At 53.4% G+C, this 12,167-nt stretch overlaps 5 protein-coding genes across 5 annotated transcripts; 2 read left to right on the forward strand and 3 right to left on the reverse strand.

Annotated features, from left to right (window-relative positions):
- Positions 1–19: 19 nt before the first annotated feature.
- CPAR01_09038 (uncharacterized protein) lies at positions 20–130 on the reverse strand (the record flags this gene model as incomplete). The annotated part of the gene is made up of 1 exon (XM_060493304.1): positions 20–130. One exon carries the CDS (start codon positions 128–130, stop codon positions 20–22), a length of 111 nt encoding a protein of 36 aa, XP_060347434.1.
- A 2,631-nt stretch (positions 131–2,761) lies between these two features.
- On the forward strand, positions 2,762–2,989 carry CPAR01_09039 (uncharacterized protein; the record flags this gene model as incomplete). Its single annotated transcript, XM_060493305.1, has 1 exon — positions 2,762–2,989. The coding sequence occupies one exon, from the start codon at positions 2,762–2,764 to the stop codon at positions 2,987–2,989; it is 228 nt and encodes a 75-aa protein (XP_060347435.1).
- Positions 2,990–3,644: 655 nt separating this feature from the next.
- On the reverse strand, positions 3,645–4,055 carry CPAR01_09040 (uncharacterized protein; the record flags this gene model as incomplete). Its single annotated transcript, XM_060493306.1, has 1 exon — positions 3,645–4,055. The coding sequence occupies one exon, from the start codon at positions 4,053–4,055 to the stop codon at positions 3,645–3,647; it is 411 nt and encodes a 136-aa protein (XP_060347436.1).
- Positions 4,056–4,532: 477 nt separating this feature from the next.
- On the reverse strand, positions 4,533–4,871 carry CPAR01_09041 (uncharacterized protein; the record flags this gene model as incomplete). The annotated part of the gene is made up of 1 exon (XM_060493307.1): positions 4,533–4,871. A coding segment is annotated over one exon (339 nt), but the record flags the coding sequence as incomplete, so codon positions are not given.
- A 5,358-nt stretch (positions 4,872–10,229) lies between these two features.
- On the forward strand, positions 10,230–10,487 carry CPAR01_09042 (uncharacterized protein; the record flags this gene model as incomplete). The annotated part of the gene is made up of 1 exon (XM_060493308.1): positions 10,230–10,487. One exon carries the CDS (start codon positions 10,230–10,232, stop codon positions 10,485–10,487), a length of 258 nt encoding a protein of 85 aa, XP_060347438.1.
- Positions 10,488–12,167: the final 1,680 nt, after the last annotated feature.

Raw genomic sequence — 12,167 nt, forward strand, 5'->3', positions numbered from 1 at the left:
TGGCGACAGTAGCACAAAGTTAAGAAAGAACCGGGACTGGAAGGCTGGAAGGGTGGGCGGGGGGCGGAGAGGAGAAGAGGCGTCCGGTCGAGATTTGTCGGAGAAGAGGAACTCTGACTCGGCCACTCATCGAGCAGCAAATAGAGAACCAAAAAATAAAACAAAAAAACCTCCTACCAGAGACACAGAGGGGCGCAAGACTGGGTCTAGGTCTAGGTCAAGGTCCAGGTCTACCTAGGTGGTCAAGGGCAAAAAAAAACCAAACCAAACCAGCGGAGCAGATTTATGATGCTCACTGCTCAGAGAGGAGAAAGATGGGTGATGGGGAATGTCGCCGGCTTGTTCGTGCAGCAAAAACTGGGGTTGGGGAGGGACGGCCGGGCGGGGAGGGGGAGGGGGGGCGTCGCACAGAGAATGGAAGGATGTAAAGGGGGGGTGTGGTAATCGGCGACCTGTGATTGCTTGGAAGGGCCGCGGATGCACCAATCCAAGTGGGCGCAGCTGTGGAGTTGCAGGTTGCAGGCGTGTAGTCCACTGCCAGGCGCGGGGGGCGTAGGTACACGGCGTGCAGGTGGGAGAAGAGTTGGAGACCTTTTTTTTTCCCACACTTCTTCTTGAACTTCTCAGCACCGCTGCACCGCACCTCAACTTGCAGGGGGGGCTCAAGCAATGGGGGATCGGAAGCGTTTTCGGCGGTCAAATTGTGGGGTGCCGTGGGTGCGTGGATGCTTCGCTGGAACACGGCCGGGGGGAGTTAGGCGGGTGACGCTGTGACGGTCGTCGAGGTCACTTGAGATGTGCGTCTGTCGTCTGCGTCTGCTTCTGCGTCCGCTTTTGCTTCTGCTTCTGCTTATGGTTCTGCGTCTACGCCTGCGCTTTCTTTAGTATCTATCCATAAGGTAGGTATGTAGGTATTTGGTTTTGCGAAGTGCACACTCAATGCAGCCAAGGTGCTCTCTGTAGGCTCGGTAAGTGCCGCACTCACTCACCTCTGGACTTTCTCTCTCTCCTACCCTCTTCTAACCTAGGTATTTCGCATGCGATAGTACTTTGGTGGCGTGTTCAACCGAGGCTTTCCCCGTCTATCCAATTCGCTGGCAAATAAGGTTCAGCTGTTGTTGCTCCTTCTGGAATCTGGTCAGGGGATGTCTCTTGGGCCTGCTGCTTGTTGATGCTGACAGAATGCTCACAGCGGTGCTGACTGTTCCAACAATGGGGTCTCGCTCTCAGGCACGGCCCAAGGAAAGAATAGAGATCCCCGTCGTCCTCCACGGTGGGGCTGTGTGTGTCTCTCTCTCTCCAGGTTTGATTGTGGGCTCTCTTGCCTCGTCTCGTGATTTCCAGATGAGGGACCAGATGCCCAGAAACCTTATGTACACAATAAGGTAATCCAGCCGCAGACCATGTATCTGCACGAACTCAACCTCTCTCTCTGGTAACTCTCACCGCGGGATGAATGTGCGTATGGGTGACAAGTCTGTCGTACGTCGTATACCGGGTTGGCTGACAGGTTTCTCGTCTTCTTGTGGCTTGTCGGGCTGCCCAGGTGTTGCTGTGGAATTGCAGAGTGGAGAGGACGGATACTTTGCCATGTACCAGCACTAGAGGCTTGCGGTGGCTGTGGCTTTGACCGTGGGAAGGTTAGTTCCGCCCTTTCACACTGAGACTCAGCGACAAAGTGTTGGTTTGGATCAAGTCGCAAAGGCGAGCTAGCATAACCGAGAACAATAAACTGCAAAAGTGTGACGTGTGCAAAGATGTGCGGGCGATGCCTTCAAGATCTGCCAAGCTTTTCAAGCGCGCAGGAGATATCCGTCATGCCGTCCAGAGTAGACGAGGTATCAGTACTCGTCCCAACCCAATTGAGAGTGGGCGTGGGGCTTTATAACAATCGTTCGAGGTTCGGATAGAGAGGCTGCATAAACAGACATGAACACAAAGTCAGAGCCAACTCCATCGAAATACAACGTATCCAAGATGGTACAAACATCATACCGCCAGAACTGAGCTTCACTTACAAACCACACAACACCTACACTGCCAGCTTCAACAAGCCCAGTCCCTGCAACCCGACTCAGGTGTCTCATATCTTCATATGCCTGTATGGAAAGAGGAGGGTTTGGAAGCTCCGGGAGGGTGAACAGGACAAAAGTGGGAGATAGCCCGAGGTTCCATATCGAGGTCGGTTCCATATCGAGGTCGGACTTTTTTTGACAGATATGAAGGGCGCACGGCAAAAAAAAAAAAAAGAAAGGCACAACCCAGCTTGTCTCTTCGTCTCTTCCATAGTAAAAACACACCCACCAATATGGTGATACCTGAGAAATAGACTTCCACCGTCAAGTCCCTGAAGTCGGCCTGGACGTTACATTCAGCGGCCCAACGACAAACATGTCTGGTTGTATGATCGATACCACGATTCACTGTAGCCAACGAACGCATCGATCGCGGTCCATTTGACTCAACGTCCACGGCAAGAGACAGTTGATATCATTGAGCTGTTTGCGATCCTCGTAAGCACACTTGTCGGACCGCGTTCGGTCAGCAGTTAACCCTCCACTCGCCCTCTTCGGCCATGAACAGACCCAAATTGATCCTCGCGTCTCTACGACCCGTCTTCGATGGTTGGGTTCTCGCCGACTCTGGTCTAGCACTCTAGATAGCTAGCTAGGGCTGCCCTTGATTTTTGGTGGTGACCGCTGCAGATGAAAGGTTCTCCAGTGCCATCCCAGCCCAAGACCCACGATGGCAGTGCGAAAAGATGTGGATGCCTTCACCATCACAAAGTGGGTGGGAGCCGGGGGCACTGGGCATCCACGCCAGAATGTGGACCAAGAAGTCGAAGGGGTGGCCATGGGGCATGCGCCTAATCAGGGATGAATCGGGGGGATCAAGTGGGAGAGCCGGAAGCCCAGTGGATCCGCAACCAGAGGCAACTTCCGAGACTCTCCCGGTGCGAGTGGATACCTATGCGCCGTGCCCAGACTAAAATACTTTTGTACGAGGATGCCATGATATTCTGGTGAGCCGTTGACATTGACCAATTTCTGTCAAGTCTGTAAAGACATGGGTATCGAATTAAAGCCAGAGATACCGAGTTCGACTGTGCGCTTCTCCGTGGTGTGGCATATGTTGTTGAGGCGCGGGCGGGGAATAAACGTTCCGGGTGCCAAACGTGTGTAGAACCCAGAGGTCCGCCGTTGCATTTGGTGGCATGCCGTGGTCTATCCAGACATATTCTTGGCCATCGGTTCGGTATGAGTACTACAGCCGCATTCCAGCAGCGAGCTAGAAAGAACACCAACGTTTGGCGAAGAAACGGGATAGGCACTCGCCGTTCTATGAATGGTGCATCGACGATATCGCAAACACCATACCATCCCATCCTAAGAGGCAATAGCAGGTGATCTTGCGGCCATGTGTGTCCGCCGCAGAGAGGCATTCCAAGAGGCATCATGAAAGGTGGTTGGCCGCCTGCGGCTGATCCCCTGTAACCCTACTACGGTGCTACCGTGTTTGGCGCCTCAGATATGTGGTGGAATCTCATCCTCATCACGTCAGTGTCTACGGAGTACTGCGTACACCGTTGCTTGTGTTGCATGTCAGCAAAGTGCCAAAGAAGGCCGCCGTCAACCTGCCATGGCCTACCTGGTCGGCCGTGGGTTCCACCAGGAACGGCCACAGCAGGGCGGCAGCGGCCAAGGGACCCCGGAGACGGACCAGGAGCCAGCACTGCAAGCCTGCATCGGTTTGGCCTTGATCCGTGTTTGTTCCGGCTGGCCCAGACCACCCTGCAGCCCTGGTGCCTCGCCTGCTGCAGATTCACAGTCAAGTGTGGTGGATTCTCGTCGACGACGACCGGATCTGTACGGGATGGCGCCCCGATTGCGACCCCTGTAGCCAGTACTTCTTGTTTGGACAAGACTTGAATTGAACTCTGACAATACCTGGCGAAGGGGGGAAAAGTACGAAGCCTCTAAAGAGCCACTAGCTCGGGTTTCAGCGGCGCCAACGGAATGGGGCGTACGGATAGGCGTCGGTAGGCGCGCAGGCATATCATCTTGAGCTGGTTGTTTGGTTTGGCCGAAGTTGGATCGTGGGGACTACCTAGCACATTGAGGCACTTTGCGACCTCGAAGCGTAGCATCTGAGAAACCCCGTACATGATTGCTTGATTCTTCTTGGGGACGTGTGGATTCGAATCCAGCATTGCTGAGATTGAACATCTAAATTCGAGATGGAACCCAAGGGTGATCTTCCTGAGGGCCGGGGGGGTTCAGGTGGTGTAGAGGACGTCATTCGGCCAAATCAGGGATAGGGTAGCTTCAGGTCCTCCTAAAGCGCTGTGTATGGTCACGAAGGGTCGGTGTTGCCAGCAGGTTGAGATATGAATCTCCGACAAGGGCAGCTGCAAGAAAGAATAGAAGTCCTGATGGCTAATGGCTGAAGTCTGAAGTCTGAAGTTTGTCTAAGGTCTGAAGAACGGCTTGGTCTTGAGCCAACGAGGGCGAGGATGAGGCGTACCGATTTCATCAGAGTGGCGGATCGTCTGGAGCGGTCGAAATTCGGGGTTGACAAGACAAGTTGGAGAAGAGGACCGGATGGGGATGGAGCAGGTAGATCGTGATAATATCTGAGCGTTGATAGGAGGGAGGGATTTTGGTGGAGGTCTGTGAGGGTTGGGGTGTCTGTGTTTGTCTGTCACTCTGTCTGCACGACAGCGACGAAGTGGTGGGAGTGGAAGTGGGAGCGGGAGTGTGGAGGGCAGACGCTAGCAGAGCAGGGCAGACCTGAGCCCAATTGAAAGGACCCACCGTACCTTGGCTATACCGCAGTATGTTCCCTTCTACCTTAGGAGGTCGTGTACCGACCCTTTGATTATTGTTGCTGATGTAAGAGACGCCATGTGGAGAGTCAGAGGCGTGTCTACGCAGTAACTCTGCGGATTCACGACCGCAGTCTAAGAAGTAAGGTACCACGGCACTGCGGCACCTGAGCTTTACTTGGAGAAGGTCTGGCCTGGGCTGTGAGGGTGGCGATTGAAGGGTGTCTAGACTTGGGATTCCAAGCGTAAGGTAGGTAGCTTGCCCGCATTGTTATTGTTCCGCGTGGAAAGCACGAAGGTGGAAGGGTCCTGGCAACACAAAGAAGACGGCGTGGATGGGATGGGAATCCGAGCCACACATGCCAAGATGACAATTCTGAGACCTCCACGTTCAGGAGTCCCGGGAAACAGGTCAACAAGTCAGGAACAGGCCCAGACTCAAAGCCTAGCAAAAGTCCTTGGCACTCATCACATTTCTTTGATCTCTTCATCTCAGAGTTCAACCACATCTGGAATCCGCATGACCCTTCCATTCATCTATCCAGGTCAACATTCAAAACGGGACTGTAGCCTGTAGGTCGATGGTTTCCCAAGCTCTTCATTTGCAAAGCTCCACGATACCGCGGCAGACTAGCAGTGCTGTATCGCTACACTACATGACTACCTACTAGGATTCCGGTATCCACAGGTCCTGAAGATCACTGCGGATAACAAGGTGCCGCAGAACATTACTCCATACACTGACATGAATTTTTCAAGCCACACGATCAGTGAATGATCAACAGCGACGTATCTGGAGATGGCTACCTCACATTTGAGCCCTGGCTTGTGCTTTGTGCCTTGACCCCAGCAGAAGCCACTTGCTGTACTACGGAACTCATCCCGGTGAGTGAAGGTTCGTGGCTCGGGGACCAATCCGGGCTCTATCACCAGACAAGGTAAAGGCTCTCGAGCTACAGCTTAACGGCGCAATTACGTGACGCTGCCAGACTACCTTAGCCAACCGCGCAAGCCGTCAAGCCATCAAAACCTTGAGCTATTCTATTCTATTCAGTCAAATGACATAGCTTTGCGGTCGTAGAAGCTCCGAATTGATAGGAAGGGAATTCCGCATTGACAATTCCGTATCATCGGTGATAGGGTTTAATTGGAGTGGAGGGCTTGTGCTGAAGTCGTCACGAGAACGGGAGTATTGGTGACCGTTGACGTTGGACGATTCTCCAATACCTTACGGTACGTTCCTGGGTCTCGCAGACTGACATCTCGCATTGTCCTGAATGTCGGCCAAATATCAGAAATCGTTCGACTTTCATTGCACAAGGTAGACTAGCACTCGGGGCAGGCATAACCAATACCACCCCCCATTCGACGGTCGATGATTGACCAGTGCGTAGGACAAGGGGCTGCAGCAAGATCGAAACAGAGCACGCTTAATTCCCCCACAACGAAGTACCTGCTTAGAAAGTATTACCTCAGGCACTAAGGGACCGAACCCAGACGAAAGGTATCTTGATTTACAGACTTCCAAGTGTACTCCATACGTGCTTGACATCTCAGATAAAGGTACTTGGCTACGTATAGAGAACCCGTAGAGGGAAAGAGTACCAGTACCTGACAAGCTGAGATGGTGTTCGTATCCACTTCAACAAGTCCATCTCGCCTTTGCAACATTTCCAAGGTCGGGGCTTCCAGAAGTCTTCAGTACCTTAATGAACTTCGACGCTTTCGCCGTCGGACTGCAAAGCAGTATGACCCCTATCAGCCACCTTAGAGGCTTTTCTCTCCTCACTATTGATGCATCTCATGCCTTGGGACAGCTTGTGTCTGGATGTTCTGACTCTGCTACTACTGCATTCACATTCCGACCTTCTAGGTCCGCTAAAACAACGCGGTTCACCTTTCCCCAGCTCCGGCTTGTGGAATTCCGACCTGGAAATGAATAATGTTAGCAGCTAGAGGAAAACCTCGTTCCACAATTCCTGCCTTAGTGTGCACCGGCTTCAGATGAGCTGCATTCACATGGCGACTTCCCTACGTGCGTGCGTGCTACCTTTCTACCTTACACTACTTGCCCCCCTCCGTGCCCCTCCAACCTCAACCTAAACTACGCCGCATCTTGGGCTGCAAGATCATCATCGCCCAGCGTCAACGACTCGTCTACCGGCTTTTCTCCACATCAGCCTCCTGAACATCTCTCCTTTCATCGACTGTAGTCCGACTTCTCCCTCTCAGCCCCGCTCCGGTTTGCTCTGACCGACGACGGAAATCGATGTTGTCTTCCTCTTCAGGGACTACATTCCAGGTACAGGGACGAGCAAAACCTCCCATGATGTTGGCGACTACATCCCTGGCGCAGCCCCTGAACGACAATCGAGCTTGCCCTTGACGCCGTCTTGGATCGACTTCTCGAGAAGAGTTTGACACGCCGCCAGCCAGACCATCAAAATGTCAGTCGCAACAGGAGTGGGAACCGCCGTTGACACGCCACGCCACGCCTACCTATTCTTAACTTCGTTCTAAGTCCCCTTCGAGAAAGGCCGACTTCAGATGAGAGCTGGAGCCCCAATCATGCCCTTCCACCACCGAGAGCTTCCTGGGATCGACACATTCTCAACCTCATCAGCGTCGAGGCGGCACAACTACACTGGGATTGCCCCCAGAGTTGCTCCGGTTTCATACCCACCCTCCGTGCTCGAGACCTGCCTTAACGCTACTGTGTTAAGCCTTCCATCCCTCCCCGGAACCCCCTGACGACTTCCATGGTTGACTTCTTCGTCCTCCTCCCGGCGATGACGACTTGCTGATGCGGCCTGTCTCGAGAAATCGCGCCGCCCAAGCGGTGCAGCTGAGACCTCTGGATTCCGCCAGATGCCAGCTACTTGATGCCAGAAAACGGTATAGATTAGACGGAACAGAGTTAAACAAGACAGTGTATCCCAGGCAAGTACGCGACCTCTTCTCGTTCTTATTCCGTCGTGCTAATGTATCATCACCGATACTAGCGCTCCCGGCGCCAATCACATCATCCTTACAAGCCGGATTGTCGAACTTCAGAGCCACCACAATCTGCCCAAGATTGAACAACACATTTGTCGACCAGAAGAGCCAACTACGAAGATGCTGTCGTAGGGTTCTCGCAAGCTCTGACAGGATTGTCCGGGTGGACGACAAGCCCCATGCTTGCTCACCTGTCACCGTCGTCCGTCATCTCGGAGGGCTGACGGCGACAAACTCTCGTCAACGTCGCATCCACAGGCATTACAACCTTGCTCTGGCTCACCCAAGCTACCAACCATTACAGATACAGGCTGAACCATGGCGGTACTCTTCTACGGAGTACTTCTCGACTGTAGCATACCGACAACTCATCAGGTCAACAATCTTCCGACACTACGAGTGGTTTTTACTTGGCGTGTTCGTGTTCCATCTGCCCGTACCCCCTCCTTCGAGGTGACAGTGTTGATTTCATCAAAAGGAATAGGCACGTACCTCGAAGCTTTCCTCGCAAATCTCATCTCGTTGTGTAGTGTACGGCAACATTGTACACATCCCCCGCGCGCCCCAGTCTCTGTCTTTCCCCGACCGCCCTGCTCCTTGTCGATGCTTGGGTAAATACATGACTGGCTATGCAACCTGCGTGCTGTCGGCGAGAAATGCTCATCAATCAAGGATGCCACGGCCTGTGTGGTCACATATGGATCGAGCGATGTACGTCTACTGCGTACATGCAAGCCCATTCTTCTCCACGAACCCCCGCCGGATGATCTCCATCGCCTCCCCCCTTCCTGACACCTCGCAAAGGGACAATCATCAAACCCTTGTCATGCTTATCCGTGATACCTAGGTACTAGCAGCTATGGCTGGCCAGACTTCTTTTTTTTTTTTTTTTTTTCACGCCATGGTGGACCCTTTGCCGTTACTGATGAACCCTGTTCCTCAGTAGCGACGCAGCGCAACCAAGCATCCGCGTAGCCGATGAAGGATTTCGAGCTGTATTAGCCTGTGAGTGGACAAGCTTTAAAAGGACGATAGTTATGAACGTGCCGACGAAAACCAGGTTGGCGCATTCTTCCGAGAGACTACTACGGCACGCGAGGAACCAAGCGTGGTGTGTTGATATGTGTAACACGGACCGATATGCTTAGATTTCGGAACAAGATACCACGGAGTGCGCACGCGGCTGCTTCATGGTCGCCAAAAGGGGTCGGCGTGTGCCGCGTACGCCTTCGCGAACTTACGCTTCGGGTCACATCGCGACTTTAGACGGACTTCAGCCGAGCGTACCGTAGAAGGAGAAAAACTGCTCAGGCGTAACGTAACACGTATATCATCTCACGGAACGATGCAGCTGTCAAACACGAGGATGAAGCAGGTTGTTTGGCTCGGAGGAGACGTGTTTGGGGTCGATCAGCCAAGTATACGCCTCGCAAGAGACACACCGAGTTGAGGCAGGGAGAATCTTTACACGTCCCGTTGGCTTACACAGTAGACAGTGGGAGGAGACGAATAGGAAGCACAAAGGGCCTTGCAGCCCTCACTTATGGTTGGGCAATCTGTCGCTAAGGTCCTATTGGTTATAGGTGTTTTTTTAGGCGACCGTTGCACACAGTTTACGATCCCGCCTGATATTTGACTTTGGAAGACGGGACGATCTCAGCTCCGGAGACCAAATGTGGTCCCCGACGGACAACATGTTCAGGGCCGCATCCCGTCAGACGCTGAGCAGCGACATTGACCACGTCCGTACTGGAGGAGCAAACGACGCGTAGGGACCTCGGGGTAATTATGTTTTCCTACGATGTATGTCGTCGGCGGCGGAACCCGCAAGGAACTGTCTCCCATGAGACCTCGTTAGCGTCCACGTTGTTCGGTCATACGCACCTAGACGGGGCGAAGTATGAAGAGCACAGATTTGGAAGGGTAAGAAGCTCCAAAGATGCCCTTGAATCTTGAGAATGAGGCCCCAGCTGGCCTTACTAAGTCCTTAGCGATGATCCCAAACGGTCTTCGTCCCGGAGCCAGATAATCAAGATACCTTGCAGGCTTACATGACCTAGAAAACAGTCAGTTGCCATTGGTTTTCCTCGGCTCGCCCTACCAGTAGACGCAATACAACGAATGCAATGGCACTAACGGCGCATGTTCTCGGCGCAATCTGGAGTGTTCAAGCGTGCACCTGCCGCCCGGTGATCCGGCCACCCGACGGAAGAATCCACTCTTCACCCTTATTACTGGCGAATTATCATCACGGCTCCCTGTCGGCACCGTGCCTTTCCTTTACCTGCCTAGGTGAGCGCCTTAGCTAACCGTGAGGTAAGGATACAGGTAAGGATATGCGACGTTTCGATACCAGCCTGGGAAACAGACTTTTGCTGCACGCCCCCCTTTCCTTCATTACTGTGGCATGTACCGCCGTATATCCCACCCCTCCCGGGGATATTCTCCACTCTCTCTTCGTCCAAGTCCCTGTCGTTCCCATTTTTCTCCCGCGCAAGCCCCCCCGTCACTCAATCCCAGCGGACCCACCTCCGTCCGCACGTCCAAAGATACGACTGGCTCTTCACATCAACGCCACAACCACGGCCCTACGCCTCGATCTGCACTACTAACGATGAGAGACAAGGCTCCGAATCCCTCCTTGCAGCTCGGGCTGGTGGGCTGAAGGAAGGGGTTGACAGGCGTGACAGGCTTCGGAAGGAGGCGGAGACGAAGCAAGGCGACTGGGCCTTCAAGTCTCGGATTCTCAAAAGATGGACGCCAGGCCACCAGCTTTGACTCTACAGCCTTGTCCACAGCCGCAGCCCTTCGGTCTTGCATCCGAAGAGGGCTAGCAAAGATCGCCCGGAGGATGAATTAAGATGATGTTCAAAATCACTGTGAGACTAGTCAGGACCAGGAGGGCTTGTTGCTAATTTTTGAACAGAACGCCTTTCTTTCTTTCCTTTCCATCCGCCATCTTGCCTTTCTCCTTTGGGAAATGAACGTCTCACGCGCTTCGAGAGGTGCAGGCATACAGATACAGATAGACGACGCTCAGACGCGTTCTCTCCCGTATCCGTACATCCTTCTTCATCTCTCTCTGCCCTCATGCCGCGGAGACGCCGTTAGACGTACCCGATATACTGGGCTCGGAACGCAGGGCCTTGGGGCCGCGCCAGCCTATGGAAGGCCTCATCTCATCATTACGAGCTGGGTCCGAGGGAGGCGGCGCAACGTTTTCCCCCTAATGGACCATACCGGTATTGATATAGCATCCATCGAGGAGACCTTCCGTGTCTGCCCTGCCCAAGCGGCAGCATGGCTCCCCCCGAGATCCTGCCCGCGTAACGGTTGTCCCTCATCGGCCCGTCTGCAACTTCATCTCGAGACCCGTCGACCCGTCTTCGCAGGGATTCTGTTTGTCAAAGGGACGAGCTTGATGTCTTCGGAGAGAGCGAGTGCTCGTATTTTCCGGTTCCTATGTAGAGAGGCCACCAGTTCAGGAGGTTTTCTGAACAGGATCTCTTGCGGGAAAGCCAATGACGAGACAAGACGATTCGATCCGACCCCTTGATGCTCGCTCCGTTTTGACGTGCTCGTCCACGTCATTCCAAACAAAGCAGATTCCGAGAGATGCCCGTTGTTTCCAGAGACAGGAATAGAGTCATCGGCGCAGAGGTTCGCTTCTCTGGGTCCTCCAATGGCAGGATGAGGCGGGCTTCTCTCTCCTCCCTCATCTGACCTCGTCGTTGCTCTATCGACGGTGGAGGCATCGCATCCGAGTCGTGGTTCCTACCCCTCCACCACCATCGACCTGTACATCTCATCTTTCAAGTAAGGTAGTCAGGAATAGAAGCGGGAACATCGGCCGTTCCGTTTCGTGAGGTTTAGGAGGGGAGGGGAGTGTGGCATAGCCTCCTCGCAGCATCCAACTTCACCGATGAAAAGAACATTGGTCCATGACGTTGTAAAACATTGTTACACACCACCACGGATCCTAAGATCTGGGTATCCCATCGCGGGATCTAAGGTGGAGTTTAAGAATAGAAGAAAAAAACTCCGTTCGGTCATCCCGTCTTCCCGATCCAGGTTCCTGGGACGCAAACTTCTGGGACGCGACAAACTTCTCTGAGACTAAAGGGAGAAAGAAGGTATCCAATCGTGGAGCGTAGTCTATAGTGCGAGGTGAATGCTTGATACACACGAGCGCCTTGCACCCTTCACGAGCCTGTCTTTTGCGTGAGGGGGCTTGTAATAGGCGATGCTATAGATATTCGACTCTCATTATTCCCTACTTCCTATCGAAACCTCGTTTACCTCCTAGATGTGAGATGTGTTCAGCCCAAGGCGAGAGGGATGTGAG

Source organism: Colletotrichum paranaense (genome assembly GCF_030867605.1).
Source record: "Colletotrichum paranaense strain IMI 384185 chromosome Unknown Scaffold_7.1, whole genome shotgun sequence".
NCBI classification, from domain to species: Eukaryota; Fungi; Ascomycota; class Sordariomycetes; order Glomerellales; family Glomerellaceae; genus Colletotrichum; species Colletotrichum paranaense.